General features: G+C 40.8%; 1 protein-coding gene across 2 annotated transcripts; it reads left to right on the top strand.

Annotated features, from left to right (window-relative positions):
* The first annotated feature begins 396 nt into the window (after positions 1-396).
* On the top strand, positions 397-14,065 carry PHAX (phosphorylated adaptor for RNA export). Of its 2 annotated transcripts, none has more exons than XM_082335970.1 (5): positions 397-584; positions 2,548-3,167; positions 6,507-6,627; positions 8,575-8,658; positions 10,348-14,065. In XM_082335970.1, the coding sequence occupies exons 1-5, from the start codon at positions 480-482 to the stop codon at positions 10,615-10,617; spliced, it is 1,200 nt and encodes a 399-aa protein (XP_082192096.1). In that variant the 5' UTR covers positions 397-479; the 3' UTR covers positions 10,618-14,065. The 2 variants fall into 2 exon arrangements, with proteins under 2 accessions (XP_082192096.1, XP_082192097.1); XM_082335971.1 differs by having other exon boundaries at positions 398-584; positions 8,575-8,692; positions 10,348-10,506.
* The last annotated feature ends 1,953 nt before the right edge of the window (positions 14,066-16,018 follow it).

Here is a 16,018-nt window from a genome sequence, read left to right as displayed (position 1 = left end):
GCGTCTTACTAACTCGCTAACAGAACAGCTTGTTATTGCCCCTTGTATCGAGGAGCTGAACGCCTCGGCCGGCGCCCACGGCGCTGGGCGGCCCCGCGGCCACCGAGGCGACGGACGCGCACGGCCCTGCCAGCCACCCCGAGCACGCGGTGAAGCCGCCCGGGACGGATTTTCATCTAAACTTCTTTCTTTGTGCAGTACCGGCCGTTTCCGCAACTGCAGCGACACGACGACGCGCCGGGAGGGCGGTGCGAAACGCCGCCCCGTCACCGCCTCCCTCCCCGCCGCCGACAAGATGGCGGCCGGGCGCAACGCACTTCCCTCCCCTTCCCTTCCCGCCCGCTGGCCGGCGCTCCCGACACGCACCGCGCCCGCCGTCACGGGCGCCCGCTTTCCCTATTGGTGAGAGGCGGTCGCCGCGCGCCGCGGCTGCTCCCGCCCCTCGCTCCTCCCTTCGCCCCCGTCGCCGCGGCGGCGAGATGGCGCTGGAGGCGCGGAGGATGGAGGGCGACGTGGAGGACGGCGAGCTCTCCGACTCGGACTCCGACATGCCCGGCGTCGGCTCCCCGGGGGAGCCGCAGCAGGTGGGGAAGAGGAGGGGGCAGGCGGCGAGGCCCGGGCTCCAGCCGGAGCCGCGCCACCCCTGGCGGCGGGCCGCGGGAGGCCCAGCCGGGAGAACGCGGCCGCAGGGCCCCTGCCGCCGCCGGCGCCCGTGGTGCCCCGCTGCCGGCCGGAGGGCGGGAGGCGCTGGACGGGCCCGGGGGCGGCCGAGCCGGGGCGGGGGGCGGCCGAGCCGGGGCGGTGCTCGGCGTTTGCGGGAGCGGGGGGGCCAGTAGCGCCCGGGCGGCTGGATCAGGGTCCCTTCCCCAGGGGTGGCCGCCTTCCCCGTGCCCCGGGCCCGGGAACCGGCTCCTTCCCCCGGCGCCCGTTCCTTTGGGAAGACCGCGTGCTGTCGCGGGGCGGGGGAGCTCTTGTCGTTGCTGGGCACTGGGTTGGGTGGGCAAAGGAGAGTGCGCACCGGCACCGCCGGTCGCTTCGAGAACAATGGAAACCAGCCGCTGTGACAACGCGTGAGAGCAGCGAGCGGCGATTACCGCCTTCCCTTGGCTGTACAACTCTTCTGCATCCGTGAGCTGCTGAAGAGGTGTTAGCTATTTCCACGTGTCTCATATCGTTTTCGTGTTAGAGTGTTACGAAGTTTATGAGGAATTTGTCGTGGTGTGCAGGCAGGAAAAGATTTCAAAGCAAGATAAATCGGTGTATGACACCGTGTGTATAAGGGTTTTTATTTTCTTTAGTTAGTTTATGGAGTTGTTACTGTTTTGCATTATGGAATACATTTTAAATTAAAGGTTTGTATCTCATAACGTGATAAAATAAGTTGAAGACTTCTGCTTTCTGTTTGCTGATAAGAGGAAGAAGAAGTGGTGCCATCATGTTGGTGAAAGCAGTAAGGTTAAAGAAAGAATTTTTATTTCACCTGAAACTGAAGGAAGAGATCTTATTTTTAAAGATCACAGGATAGCATATAACTTTATGATAGGAAACCAGTTAGGGAAAACTGGAATTGAGAGTAAGGAAAACGCTTACTGCAGATTAGCACAGACAACGTGGCCAAAAATTTCCAGCAATTGGGAGTAAGAATTCTGAGTTGAGTTAACCATGGTGCTTTTGCAGGTTATGCGTATTTGAGCAGGTTTGGCTTTCATATTTTAGTTATCCATCTGGTGTATGGGGAAACAGCATTTCTTGAATATATCTTTATAGCAATGGGACTTCTTTTGTAAAGTATGTTGAAACCTTAGGCATTTTTTGTCCTAATCGATAAGCCATAGTGAGTCTGTGGTGTCTCGTTGGTTTAAAGGAAGAACACCCCCAGGTTTTCTGTATGGTACTACTGTCCCCAGCTGGTCGTATGCTGTCACGATTGAAACAGAATCATAATACACACTTAACTTCTCAAAGTTTGAGCAGCATCCAACTTTTGTGGGTTTGGTTTTGCGTTTTTGGTCATTTTTTCTTCTCACTTGAGTCTGTGGGAACACTACTGTCGTTGCAGATCACTAGTCTTGACTCCTTTCAGACTCCAGAGATAATATTAATTTCTATGCTGTTAAAAAACCTTCTGCTAAGTTGCTGTGGTGGTTTATTTCTTTAATCTTTCTTAGAACTGCTGTGTGTCTTGTGTCTTTGTCTGAATCAGGAATTTTAATAGCTTTTCCTATCTTATTTATAAATTTTTTTATATTTATAACATTATTTTCCAATAATTCTAATTTCATTCAACAAAGATTACATCAAGTAGGTTAGTGACTCCTGATACATGTTTTCTATAGCAGCCATGCTGTCTTTCATATACAAGCATTCAAAATGCAGAAGTTTCATAGAATGCTCCTGTCAGTGGCAGTCCAAAAGATGCTCATAGAGAACTGCCCAAACAGTCACCAGAATTAAGTTTACTAGCTAATCAAATCTTTGGTGTGACTTGATAGCTCTTTTAATCTGAAAGAGTAATTAAATTAACGGACATCTACTTTTTCATTTCAGAAATCACATGATGGTAATGATTCAGTCAGACCATTCCATAGCAGCATTTCATCATGTGCACCAAGTGTTCCTTACCGAACAACCAAAAGTGTGGATTCAAGTGACGAAAGCTTCTCTGAATCTGACGATGACAGCTGTCTGTGGAAAAGAAAACGACAGAAGTGTTTCAACTTCCCTCCTGCTAAATCTGAGCCTTTTCCGCTTAGCCAGAGCCACCAAAAACAAACTGCTCTAGGTGGCAAGAAGGTCAACAACATTTGGGGTGTGGTGCTTCAGGAGCAGAATCAGGATGCGGTGGCTACTGAACTTGGGATTCTAGGCATGGATGGTAGTATTGACAGAAGCAGGCAGTCTGAGACTTACAATTATTTATTGGCTAAAAAGCTGATGAAGGAGGCTCAGCAAAAGGAGGCAGAGACTTTAGATAAAGAACTGGATGAATACATGCATGATGACAAGAAAACAGTGCCAGCAGAAGAAGAAAATGGGCAAGGCTTTCTCAAACGGAAGCGGCCTGTAAAAGATAGACTGGGTGAAAGACAAGAAATGAAATATCAAGGAAGGTATGAGATAACAGAAGAAGATTCAGATGAAAAAGTGGCAGATGAAATTGCTTATCGGTGAGTTTAATAGCAGTCTATCTTCACTTCCTTAAGTATTGGTGAACTGTTGATGGAAAAGAAGGGGGGGGGGGGGGGGAAGCTTTCTTACTGCTAAATATGTAAGATGTCATACCACGTTACAAAAAGCATGAGTGCCTTGTGCGTATTTCTGAAATCCTGGGATTAAAATGCAGCATTATGGCTGGTATCTTGTAGAAGCATACAGTAATACTGTCGGGTTTTTTTTGTTTTTTTTTTAAGATCCGCTGCAAAGGTTTGTTATTTAAAAACAATGGCAAGGAAAAATATTGTTTCTCATGACACAGTGTGCTGGTTTTGGCTGGGGTAAAGATAATTTTCTTCACAGTGGCTAGTATGGGGCTATGTTTTGGATTTGTGCTAAAACAGTGTTGATAACACAGGGATGCTTTCGTTACTGCTGAGCAGTGCTTACACAGAGTCAAGGCCTTTCTGCCTCCCACACCAGTAGGCTGGGGGCGCACAAGAAGTTGGGAGGGGACACAGCTGGGACAGCTGACCCCAACTGACCAAAGAGATATTCCGCATCATATGACATCATGCTCAGCATATAAAGCTGGGGGAAGCAGAAGGAAGGAGGGGTCATTTGGAGACATTTGTCTTCCCAAGTAAGCATTACACATGATGGAACCCTGCTTTCCTGGAGATGGCTGGACACCTGCCTGCCAATGGGAAGCAGTAAATGAGTTCCTTGTTTTGCTTTGCTTGCATGCATGGCTTTTGCTTTACCTGTTAAACTGTCTTTACCTCAACCCGTGAGTTTTCTCACTTTTATCCTTCTGATTCTCTCCCCCCACAATTGTGGGGAGACTGAGTGAGCGACTGTGTGGTGCTTAGTTGCTGGCTGGGCTTAAACCACAACACATGGATTTAGTAGTGGCTTTTTTAGGAAATACCCTGTGAGTAAAGATGCGTGTTTGGAGTTGGACACCGATGAACACCTGTGGTCACCATGAAAATCTCGCTAAGTTGTAAATCTTTGAAACTGTAGATAACTTGGACTGTGTAGTGTTTTGGAGAGCACAGCTGAAACACACGCATTCTTTACACAGAACGTGCTTGTCTGAAGAAAATGTTTTGCTGCTGTTGTAACCGAGGGCTGCGCCAAGGTTAGACATGAGCACTGAAATCAAGTCTTGCCTCTTTCTGTGTTGTGAAACCGAGCTGCAGTTCTGTGCTAATTTATGGAAGCCAGTGTTGGGGTTACCAAGTTCCAGCCATATGCACACTTATTACCATCCAATTCTTTTCGCAGTCCTGCTATTCAGTTATTGCACACTGAGCTGAGTCAGAAAACTTACCTGTCCAAAAGCGTGTTGCTTTTTTTGAAGAGTTAGTTTGCAGACAGATTTGTTTCCCGAACCAACTTGCAGCACAGTTTCCTTTGAGCTGGCACTGGCAGCGCGGGACGGGTGGTGTGAGGGAGGGCACGTGACTGCGGTCATTCTTAGTTAGATTGACTTAAACTGACACAATCTTTTTTCCGTGACGAAAGGGAAGAAAGTGATGTTAAATAGGGAACGAGAGTTACAAGATTTACCACTTGTTAGCTTGACATTTAAATAAAACCTGGGTTTATTGATCATTGTTGATTTCTTACATGTGATACTATTGCCAGATGCTGAGATACAGCAACTAGACAATTATTAATGCTGTTATCAGTTCTTGGTAGCTGCTCATTTTTAAATTTGAAAACTTTGAGCATGTTTCTTGCAATAAACTTTCCTTTGTTATATTGAGCTTCATGAAAATAGGGCAGAAGCCTCTCTTTCTAATCGTTTATGGTAGTAGTAGTGCTGAACTGCATCAGTAGGGTTGTGGTTATACACGTCACAGCACTGTTGTTCGATCTGTGCTGTGCCATCTCTGCCTGGATTCATAACCTTTTGTTGTGCTGGCTCACACAGTGAACTGAAATCGAAGAGTTTTTGTGACCATCTTCTGCCATTTTTTGCCCTTTAGCTGATCCAGTTCCTGTTGCAGTGCACAGCTGCTTGTTAAAGTACACATACAGGAGGATTGTGCAGGGCCAGAATGAACACTAGGTGGGGATTTGGCTGCTGAAGCTGCCCCTGCTACTAACAGAAGGTCTATTGAACTAGCTCTGTAAGGAATCCTGGTTATCTTAAAGTTCTCTGCATATTTGAGAAACATTTCCATCTCTTCCAATAATTCACAATTTAGAACTCAATCCTATAAATATTTAAGAAAGCTCTTACCTTCTGATGCCTTATCATTCATTGAACTCAGTGAGATTAAACACAACATATAAAGTTAAGTGGGTTGGGTAATCCTTTTCATGATTAGGACAATTGTCACTAAAATGTGAGTTTTAACATTTAATTTCAGGTGACTTCAGTCATACAGTTGAAGCTAGCCTGGTTGTTCTAAATCATTGTTCATGTCTGTGGTCAGACACCTTCTATTATGTAGTCACTGTAACATATGCAACTTTATAGCCCAGTAATGTCACTTGGAGCAATTAGGCTAGACAGGGGTCTTCAAGAAATTTTGGTAATGATGATGGTGGTCTGTTCGTTCCCGAAGTGTAAAACCACTGAGCTATAGTGCCTAGGACTGTGCTTAATGAGAAGCTTTGTCATTAAAAAATTAGAATTTAGCGTATGAACTCTGGACAAGTAGTATTGATTTGTGGGCTTACAATGTTTTCCAGTGAGAGTACGTGCTTTGGCACAGTGAATTGGTGCTATATAAGCCTCTCCCTTCATGCAGACTGACAATGAAAATTTCTGTGTGAGGACATTGTTGCTAACAAAAGAATACAATTTAACTCAGTAATATTGCAATATTTTTTTCTTGTTTGCATTCTATAGGTTGTCATAGATTAGGCAACATACTGATTTCTTTTTTATTATGTAGGTTTGTCTGAATGGCACATGATACAGGAGAGCTTTTACACTTACTGTTGTCTTCAGTTAATTGTTGATTTAACTGTAAAAGGTGCTGTAATTTTAACTGTGAAATGCACAGCAGACTTTTATACTTTAATTTCAGAGATTTATACAGATCTTTGCAGTTTCTTATTTGGTTTAACCTTTCACACATCAATAGAAGAAAAATAATCACTCAATGCATTTTCATTGAAACAAATTTTAAAAATGCATGCTTTAGAAAAACTGTCCCTCAGAAGCTCAGTATTTTGAAATCTGATTCAAGAAGCCATTGAAACACATTTAAATCTATAGAGTCTTTAATTTTAGCACATGAATTATTCATTATGGAAGTTCCATGGTCAATTTTACTTGAGAAATTATACTGACAATGAATGTGCCTTTTTTCTTTTTTCCCTCCTCTAAGGCTTTGTGAGCCAAAGAAAGATTTAATCGCCCGAGTAGTGAAAATAATTGGGAAAAGAAAAGCTATCGAACTGCTTATGGAAACGGCTGAAGTGGAACAAAATGGTGGACTGTTCATAGTGGTAAGAACAATGTGATATTGTGGGTTTGCGGGACACGCACAACTTTTTGCTTGTAGAATATTTACATAGTATTGTTGCATAGCTTTCATGTTGGACAGGTTCTCCCAGAGTTTCATGGCCTTCCCTTGCCATGAAAGTCTATAATATAATAAATAAATACTAGTATAACCTTCCATCAGGATTTGAGTAAATAATGAGAAGAATGAACCTGGAAATTGCCCAACTTTTTGTACTGACATTAGTATCTGATTTGCACTGATAACATTGTATCTGCTACTCTGCCTCCCCTAGGGGTCTTTAACTGGCAGACTTAAGAGTAAAGGATTCTGAAGCTTGAATAAAAGCTTGCAATGTTAGGATCCAGGTGAAGCCTCTGGCAAGTTGCTTCAGTAAGTCAGGTGGATGTTTGACAGCACTGACCTATCTACTGGGTTAATCAGCATGCCATCAGAGGTCAACATACGCAGTAGTGAGCATTTCTAATGTCGCATTTGAAGAGTAACTTTCAAAAGGGAATCTGTTAGCTTTATTAGAGAACCATTGGCTTGTGTATCAGTAGAGCAAAGCTGAGAACTGATTTCTGTTACAAATCATCGTAAAAATCCTGTACTTAATGGTTAGGTTATGAATTTCTCAGTATGTTTTGACTTTTATTAAATAATGAGCCTTGGTGCAAAAGTTAAGAGAAAAAAAAAAAGTGGGAGGAAACTAGTAAGTACTTTCAGACATTTGTTTATAATTTACACCTCTTAAGTTCTATCATTGGAAGCAGAGACGAGGGGGGGAAAAAAGGGGTTGGGGGCAAAAAAATACCCAGCACAAAGGAAAAAAACCACCACCGCTGCCTCCCTCCCCCCCCCCCCAAGCAATAACTTTTCAGCTAGCAACTTGTCTTAGAAGCAGTCTATTGTCTCGAAGGATTAAAGTACTTATTAACAAGTATTTACCAAGGAGATGAAAGCACACAACTCCTGGTGGCACAGGTTCCTTTGGCTGCAGATCAGAGTACGCCATTTGAAAGGCAGATCATACTGTTTTTCTTGGTGGGGATTTTGTGCTGATAGGATGACACAATTATGTGGTGTCTGCTGTTTCAAGAACATACTTAAAAATTTACCTTCTCTGTTCTTAGAACTTTTGGATTGTATTTTACTTTGTTATTTAGCAGAAAAGTAGTATCACATTTAATAGAATATCAGAGCACTGGAGTAACAGTTCAACTTCATATACTATCAATGGTAGTTGAATAATAGTATGATAATTAGTGCTTATAATTTGCAGAGGTTTCAAAGCTGAGTCCATTCATGCTTCAGTATGAGATATCGCACCCCTGCTGTTACACTGGAAACTGTTGAAGCATGGAACTAATATGTTGTGGGGAGAAACTTTAAAGTACATGTTGTGTTCATATGCCTTACGCAGAAATGGAAAATCCTGCAGATATGCAGCTAAGCTGTAGAATTGCTGAGCACAGTTTAAAAAAAAAAAAAAAAAAAAAAAACAAAACCAAGATGTACATAATTTTATGAAATTCGTTTTTGATATCTTATTGGGCTTATGTGTTAGGAATATACTGAATATTTAACCTAGTACATACATTATTGCAGATAGTTGTGAAAGTAGTTAGAATGCTATTTGCGTTTTGTTTCTTCACTACCAAAATCAGATTTAGTAGGTAGTTGAACAGTTTGGTATTATGTTCTAAAGCAAATTTTTTGTAACCTCATAGTTTACCTGTCCAAATGTAGCAAGCTTGTTGTTGACCTTCTTATGACTAGTTCAATCACAAATAAAACATAGCCAGGGTTGTTTTTATGTAATACCTAACACAGCAGAACTCAATTATTTTTATTCTCTCTCAATACAAAGCATTGTCTTAGATGGTATTTTTATATCAACACTTACATATTAAGCTTGCTATTACTAATTTACTCCTTCCCTATTAAGAACGGCACTAGGAGAAGAACACCAGGGGGCGTTTATTTAAACCTGCTGAAGAACACACCTAGCATCAAAGAAGAACAAATCAAGGTAAAATTGTCAAGACTGCAAATGATTGTCCAAAGTAAATTTTGTTTTTTTCTACTAGAAATGTTATGATTGAATCTCTCTCATTACGTCTAGCAAGTTTATATTCCAAAGAAACTAGCTTTTTGCATTCAAAATACAAGAAAAAAAAAAAAACACAAAAAAATTGATGAATTGCCATTCACACTAGGCAGAGAGAACACCTTTTCCATATTGCCAGTCACAAAAACCTGTTGAGGATCATGTGACTGTAGAGTCTGAAGAGATAAACATTGCTGTAAGGTATATACAAATTAAGGAAAATACAATGTTACCTGCAGTTGTATTTCTTCCTTTGGAGCTCTGCATCATTGTGCATGGATTGAATGGTGTTCTTTTAATAGAATATTTTTGTCCTATATAGCTCCAGCTGTAGCACTGGGCAGTATTTCCCATTAAAACAGATACTGGTCTGAACCTAGTCTGAATTGCTCACTGGCCTCATCTGTGGTGCTCACCAAATTAGTTTTGTCAGCTTGTAAATATTATTGCCTTTCCTTTTAGCGTATGAAATAGACTGGGATGGTATTTTCTTCATTCAATTAAAACAACTTGGTTTTTTCATAGTATTTACCACTTTAGTAAAGTTTTTGTTTAAAGAAAGATTCATTTATTCTGCTTGTACATGGCTACAGCTCACTCTGTAAACCATTCCAGCATCTTGTACTGGGAACTGAGAAACAAATCAACATAAACCGTGATTGCCTGTTTTATGGTTTGTTTTTTTTTTTAAAAAAAAACAAACCAACCTTTCATAACTTACAGTGGTCACAAAAAATTGCAAGTTTGATCACTTTACCCCATTACAAAAGAAGAAAAATTGCTTATCTACCCCTCTTCCATGCCTTGTAATTGTGTGTCTCATTCTTCTCTTGCTGATACCGGCAAATGTTTAATGAGGCAACAGTTTTCACTCAGCAAACTTGATTGATGGTGTGAGGCATCATTTGTCATACAAACCTGTGGGAAAAGTATGTGTAATCCTGTCATGACGGAGGCTGTCATGTGTACAACTCTCACACATTTGCATATCCTTAGCACTTGACTTCCAGCTTTTGGGGAGAAAAAAAGCGTTAATGTTTTCTGAATGTAATTTTTGTGTTTTAAAAAATAAGCAGGGAAAGAAAGGCATGTAGCAGCATTTAGCTCTGCTACATGATATTCACCCCCTTGAAATACAGAGGAAACTCGTAACAGTCCTGTTTTGTAGTAGAGTAGATGTTAATGAGGCTCACAAATGTTTGACAGTAAAGGTCGTGAGACCTGGGCTCAGATTTCAGTTGTGGAGGAAAGTTCTCTCAAGTTGTCATAGAACGTTTGGTCATATTTTCTCTACAGGTCCCTCTGTATGGCAGCATGACCCTCTGGTCTACCACCCATTCCTCCCAGTTCCGTATCATCAGCAAACTTGAAATGAAAACTTAGTGATACTTACATACGCTTTGAGATCGCTGAGCAATTATGTAATAAAATTTTGTATGGGGCATTTTCCGTAAGTGCAGTCTATCCTCATACTTCTATCATCAATAATGTGTATCTTAGATATTATTGAACAATATTTGCAATAAAAAAGAAAATTTTACTTCTGTATGTTTTCTTTAGGAAACACTAGTAAAATGAATATGCCAAACTTTTTTTTTGTTTTCTTTCAAGGAAATATTTTATCTGGAAAACCAAAAGGAGTATGAAAACAAAAAAGCTGCTAAGAAGAGGAGAATACAAGTTCTAGGAAAGAAGATGAAAAAAGCCATTAAAGGGCTCAACCTGCAAGAATATGATGATGCATCTCGTGAGACTTTTGCTAGCGATACAAATGAGGCTCTGGCTTCCCTGGATGATCTACAGGAGGGGCATCAAGAAGCAAAGATGGAACCTGAAGATATTATTGAAATTGATAATGCTCACGATTTGGAGATCTTCTAGTTCCTAATGTTCTTGATAACAAAGTCTCTATAAAACGTATTAAATGAGCCTTTCTTATAATCCCATGGCTTCTTGTTTTCATAAGCTGCAGAAACATGGGAAATATTTGATGCTAAAGAACATGACATAATTCTTAGCTAAATTGAACAGCATGAAAGATGTTAATTGTCCTATTTGTTTGCTGAGTCCTCAAAAACTTAACATTTTTCTAGATAACAGCTCTGTGTTACCATGTTGATTCCTTAGGAACTTTTGTTAGCCACATGTTAGGTTTAGGAATTAAGGCTATGTTTTAAGGAAATAGATCATATTTAATTTGCTGAAGCTAAAGAAATCATCAAGTGAGCAATGCTCCTCATTACGATTGCACAGAAAAAATAGTATAAAGTTAGTCTTGACATAAAAGAATGTGTGTTCTTAATATGGCAGTGTGTTGACAAGAATAGCAGTGTTTATAGGATTAAGACCTGTAAAAACAGATTGGTTTGTGAAATAAACTTAATTAATATTCAATGACCTTTGAATAACAACCTTGTAAATAAGCACTGTTGAGCAATGTATGTTTTAAATTTCTGCAACAGTTTAATCCTTCGTATGACAATAGTGGATTGAGCTTCCTGCCTGTTCTGTTTAGACTTTTTCCATGATTAGACACACACACACAACTTATACAGATCTTTTTGTTTGAAAACAAATATAACTGAATGCTTTCTCACTAGTGAGATTTTACTCATCTGTGTTCCCCACAAGGGTCTGTAGACTCTTCATGCTGGTATAAACCCTTTACCTTGCAGTTCTTGTTTCCAGGCTTCCTCTCATGTCTGCGGTAGGATAAAGTAATGTGTGATTGCAGAAGTTCTGAGTTTTTCTATGCTGATTCTTAAGAAATGAATAGTATGCAAAAAATGATTTTTTTTTTTTACTTGATGCAGAAGACTGTTGTGTAGTTTGTAAGTTCAGTTGAAGACAACTTCTATGTTGAATGTTGTTAATATAACCGAAGAATGTGTAACACTGATATGTATGATGTCTAAAATACTTTATCACTAATAAGTTGTGTTTCCTGTGACTAGACACTATTTTTCCACTATAAAATATTTCTGAAGTATTAATGAATGAATTCACTTTCAAATGCAACAACAAACTTCTGCACATAAATTTTGTTCACTTGGAGTCCTTGGATTTCAGAAGCAAAGCATACCACTAAAACACATAATGAGGTTATAATATTGAACAATCCAGTACTGTCAAGAGCTGGTATTTAAAGGACTACAACATTTGAAGAAAGAGTTCTTAACATACAGCACATTCCATTATATGCTTTACTAAATTTAGAGTTTTGACTTTTCTGCGTTTTTCTCTTCATGTGCCAGAGCTCCCTATTGTTAAGAAGTTATTCATCAGATGTGAAGCATGCCTTTGCTGGTAGTAGTTAATCTTGCTGAAATAACAAAAAGTTTTGATTTGTTCATTAACTTTCCTAACAAACCTGTGATGGTCAGAGTACTAAACTGGTAACTCATGTAAGGGAAACAGAATTTTGTACTATTAGTACTCTTTGTAGTAATAGTTTCATCCTAGTTTTGGGAGCTGCTTGGGAATGTCATAACAATTTTCTGGATAGAATCAGAAAATTTTAATGGTGGTTTAAGCAATTTCTTATTGTTATGTAATTTCCTGCTAATGGGCACTGTATTTTTTAAATGTTAGTAATTTTTATATTGTTTTCCCAGGTAAGGGGTGCTGAAACAATGTGTAAAGTCTTCTCTTTAACAAAAGGAAGACGATACAGAGTGTCCATTCCTTCCTTCCAGTGTCTAACTGGCCTTTGCTTACCTTCTGTTTTTTCTGTTTTCTATTTTCTTTGGCTTTCAACACAGTCCTTTCACAAGGAATCCTGTTCAAAACAATGAGCAACTAGTCTTCATTCCTATTACACCAGCAATTTCTTGTTCTTTACCTTTGGTATCAAAAAGATTGCACCAGGCAGCACCAGTTTTTGTGTAGCACTGTAGCGCCTGCAGTCGATCTTTAGTTTGTTGGTGGGGTCGCGGGGCTGATCCTCGCCTCCCCGCAGCCTGGCACAGGCCCCTGTCCTCTTCTGTGGGATGCAGCTGCTTGTGCTGGGGGGTGGTGGCGGCGGCCCGGCACTGGCCGCATCATGAGTCCATGTGTGACAGAGTTTGAGGCTCGTGTCACCAAGCCTTGAGTTGAGCATGGGCAGTGCTGGAGCTGAGGAGCCCAGGGCTTTGGAGTCTGCTGCTGCAGTCACCAGTTTCCAGCGGGACTGATGCAGATGTGCAAGGGTGAGAGAGAACAGGCTGTGACATTCCTGTGTATTGCTGTAGGTCTGGCTCTTCTCTGTATCTGACTGAGCTTGCCGGAAGGTGTTGAGAGGGATACAGTGGTGGTCATGTTCACCTTCCTCATCAAACAGCTTTTCACTACTCCCTCTTGATTTTCTTTCAAAATTACTGCAAGAGTAGCATGGGTGAGGCTAGAGGTTTTCTCTCTGAACTCCCACATATTCAACTTGTTTAGTCTGTCCTGAGCTGATACTTGCAGAGATAGCAGCTCTGTTCTGCTTGTTAGTTGACTGTGGCTTGCGACTCAACTGGCTTGCATGGTCTGTGTTTTGTCTGGGAACATACATGCCTGGCTGTTGAGATTTTAGTAGCTGATGGTTTACAGACAAAAATGCAAATATAAGGGTTGGGTTTTGTGTTCTTGCGTTTCTCTAATGAGCAGATGTGATTGAGGTATCATCTTTACTGCAAATGTAGACTGCGTATTGTTGGGACAAATATCACCCTCCATCCCTTAAGCTATAACAGTATAATAAGCCATCTCTGTCATGCCTGAAGCAGACAGTGAAAATGTGGGAAATGTGCTTTGGTTTGAAAACACAAAGCTTGTTTGTAACCAAAGATGTTTTTCTTCCGTATACTCCAAATTCAAATAAGAAAACAATGTTTTTCGGTATCACAGGGAAAATTAATTTAGTAATGATTCAGTTTTATAGTGGATCATGACAGCATCACTTTAATTACAATATTACAGATTCTCCTTCCCCTTCCAAGCAGATGATCTCATTAAGATGTTTTTATGTCCTGCAGGCTTACTAACTGCTCTTTGCCAAAATTCTCAAGCAAGCATGGAATGACCTAGTGCTTACTGTGACGCCTTGGAAAGAAGATACAAAGAATAATTTGAACTTAAAGGGTGATAGTGAGATCAGAAAGTGGTTTTGTATTGCACGCAGCTTAATAGTTGTCCCATACTCCCCAAGGTGCTGCTGGGTATCTGCAGCAACTCATATTGAATCCAGTTCCAAACATCAAGCCAGACAGCAATGTTTTGCTATTCTCTCTGTACCATATTCATAGTGCTAGTAGGACATTTTATCCTGGAGCTTATCACTGTCTAAAACATGCCTAAATCTTATTCTGTTTTTATCATAATTTAAAAAAAAAAAAAGTGTGACCATGACTCCTTCTATATGTTATGAGAAACGGTTAGAGACAGACAGTTGGCACATGCGGGGATATTCATTCTGTAGGACTGTGTGGTTTCTGAAAGATCTATAAGGGGCCAAAAAGGGAGAGGAAGGGGAAAACAGCAATAACAAGGTATAAAGGTAATGGGAGAAGTGAATGAAAAGGAGATGACTACATTAATTATGACAATCGCCATTACAGAGAAGTTGAACTCCTTGTGCTTTGTCAGAGTAAAAGTGTGGAGGGGTAGACTGGGTAATAAAGAAAATTATGAGTTTTTCAAAAGATGTATTATTTCAATCTGTCATAAAACTTTGCTATGACAACCCTCATTACTCATCCCCTTGACTTATGCCATCTGCTGCTGCTGTTTCGACACAGAAAACTCTGCCAGAGGCACTTTTTTAAAGCTCAGTTTATTTCAGTGTACAGAGGAGAATTGGTTCATGGCTCCAGTGAAGACGGGCTTACTTCGTACCCCACTCCTGTTTCTAATTCTTACTGGTCAGCAGCATGTCAAAGATACAAGTCCATTTCTGAGCTACTGTGGTACTTCAGTAATTCTGGGAATATCATAGAATCATAGAATTGTTAAGGTTGGAAAGGACCCTTAAGATCATCGAGTCCAACCGTTAACCTGTCACTGCCAAGTCCATCTATACCATGTCTTTGAGCACCGTATCTATCCGTTCTTTAAATACCTCCAGGGATGGAGACTCAACCACTTCCCTGGGCAGCCTGTTCCAATGCTTGACCATCCTCTCAGTGAAGAAGTTTTTCCTAATATCCAACCTAAACCTCCCCTGGAGCAGCTTGAGGCCATTTCCTCTCGTTCTATCACTCGTTACTAGGGAGAAGAGACCGACCCCCACCTCGCTACAACCTCCTTTCAGGCAGTTGTAGAGAGCAATAAGGTCTCCCCTCAGCCTCCTCTTCTCCAGGCTAAACAACCCCAGCTCCCTCAGCCGCTCCTCGTAAGACCATATCCAGTGTTGGAGCCTTCGCATCATAGTTTGTTCATGGGATTCAGGAACCTGGCAGAGACCACGATTGCAATTTCCTAGGACCACCTCTTGGCTTCAGCAGGCAGGTAGAGAGCGTGTTAAACTGTGGCAACCTTTGCAGCAACTGTGGCCTCTTGATAATTTGCACCTACTGCATCCTATCTGTCTCATTCATGGCCTGCCAGGCCCTTGGAAATTCTTGCAGAACAAAACTTCCTAATATTTAGAAAAGACATATTTGAAGCTTTCTCATCTCCTTATCTGCAACCCTGATAGATGACACTTTTTCAGAGATGCAGAAGGAGGAAGGAACACCCAACTGTGATAGATTTAATATGGCCCAGCCAAACACATTCCTCAAATCATAAATATACAGACCTAAATACTGATGGAAATGAGAAATACGCATCTGGAGTTATAACAGGAGGTTCCACACACAGGTATTCTAGATACTACCTTTTAGGTCAATTGTTTCTTTTTTGCTTGAGCAGAGAGATTAATTTTTCAGTTATTTAAAAAAAAACGTAAACCAACATTTTCGTATCATTAAATAAATGCAGCAGAATCTTTCTTATCTTGAAAACTTTTCCCCAGAAAGAAATTTTTTTTCCCTTGAAAGCTCATTTGTGATTCAGTATATCAGCATTCTTGTTGAAAACAGCATCCCTTTGAAAGGTATTCTCATTTTTCCCAGAAGTTGCACTTTTTTAATTTACCCCCTGAATTTTTAATTTGTTCTATCAGGGTTTTTTTTTTTTTTTCAAATGATAGTAAAGCTATTTGCAGTAATTATTTTCTATTTGTTCTTTAGTTACCACTGACAAGTTTCGCATTGACAGCCTCCAACCACTGGAATGTCTTTATTCATCATGCAGAACTTGCTGAAATATATACTGAGGC

This window comes from Platalea leucorodia, assembly GCF_965183815.1.
Source record: "Platalea leucorodia genome assembly, chromosome: Z".
Taxonomy (NCBI): Eukaryota; Metazoa; Chordata; class Aves; order Pelecaniformes; family Threskiornithidae; genus Platalea; species Platalea leucorodia.
Note: the sequence above shows the minus strand (reverse complement) of the source record. Positions and strands in the feature narration are given on the sequence as shown.

Excerpts from the sequence above, each read along its gene's own strand:
- PHAX (XM_082335970.1), top strand. The coding sequence starts at position 480 with ATGGCGCTGGAGGCGCGGAGGATGGAGGGCGACGTGGAGGACGGCGAG. Across the intron at positions 585-2,547 it reads CCCCGGGGGAGCCGCAGCAG|AAATCACATGATGGTAATGA; the intron begins GTGGGGAAGAGG and ends TTTTCATTTCAG. Across the intron at positions 8,659-10,347 it reads TCAAAGAAGAACAAATCAAG|GAAATATTTTATCTGGAAAA; the intron begins GTAAAATTGTCA and ends TTTTCTTTCAAG.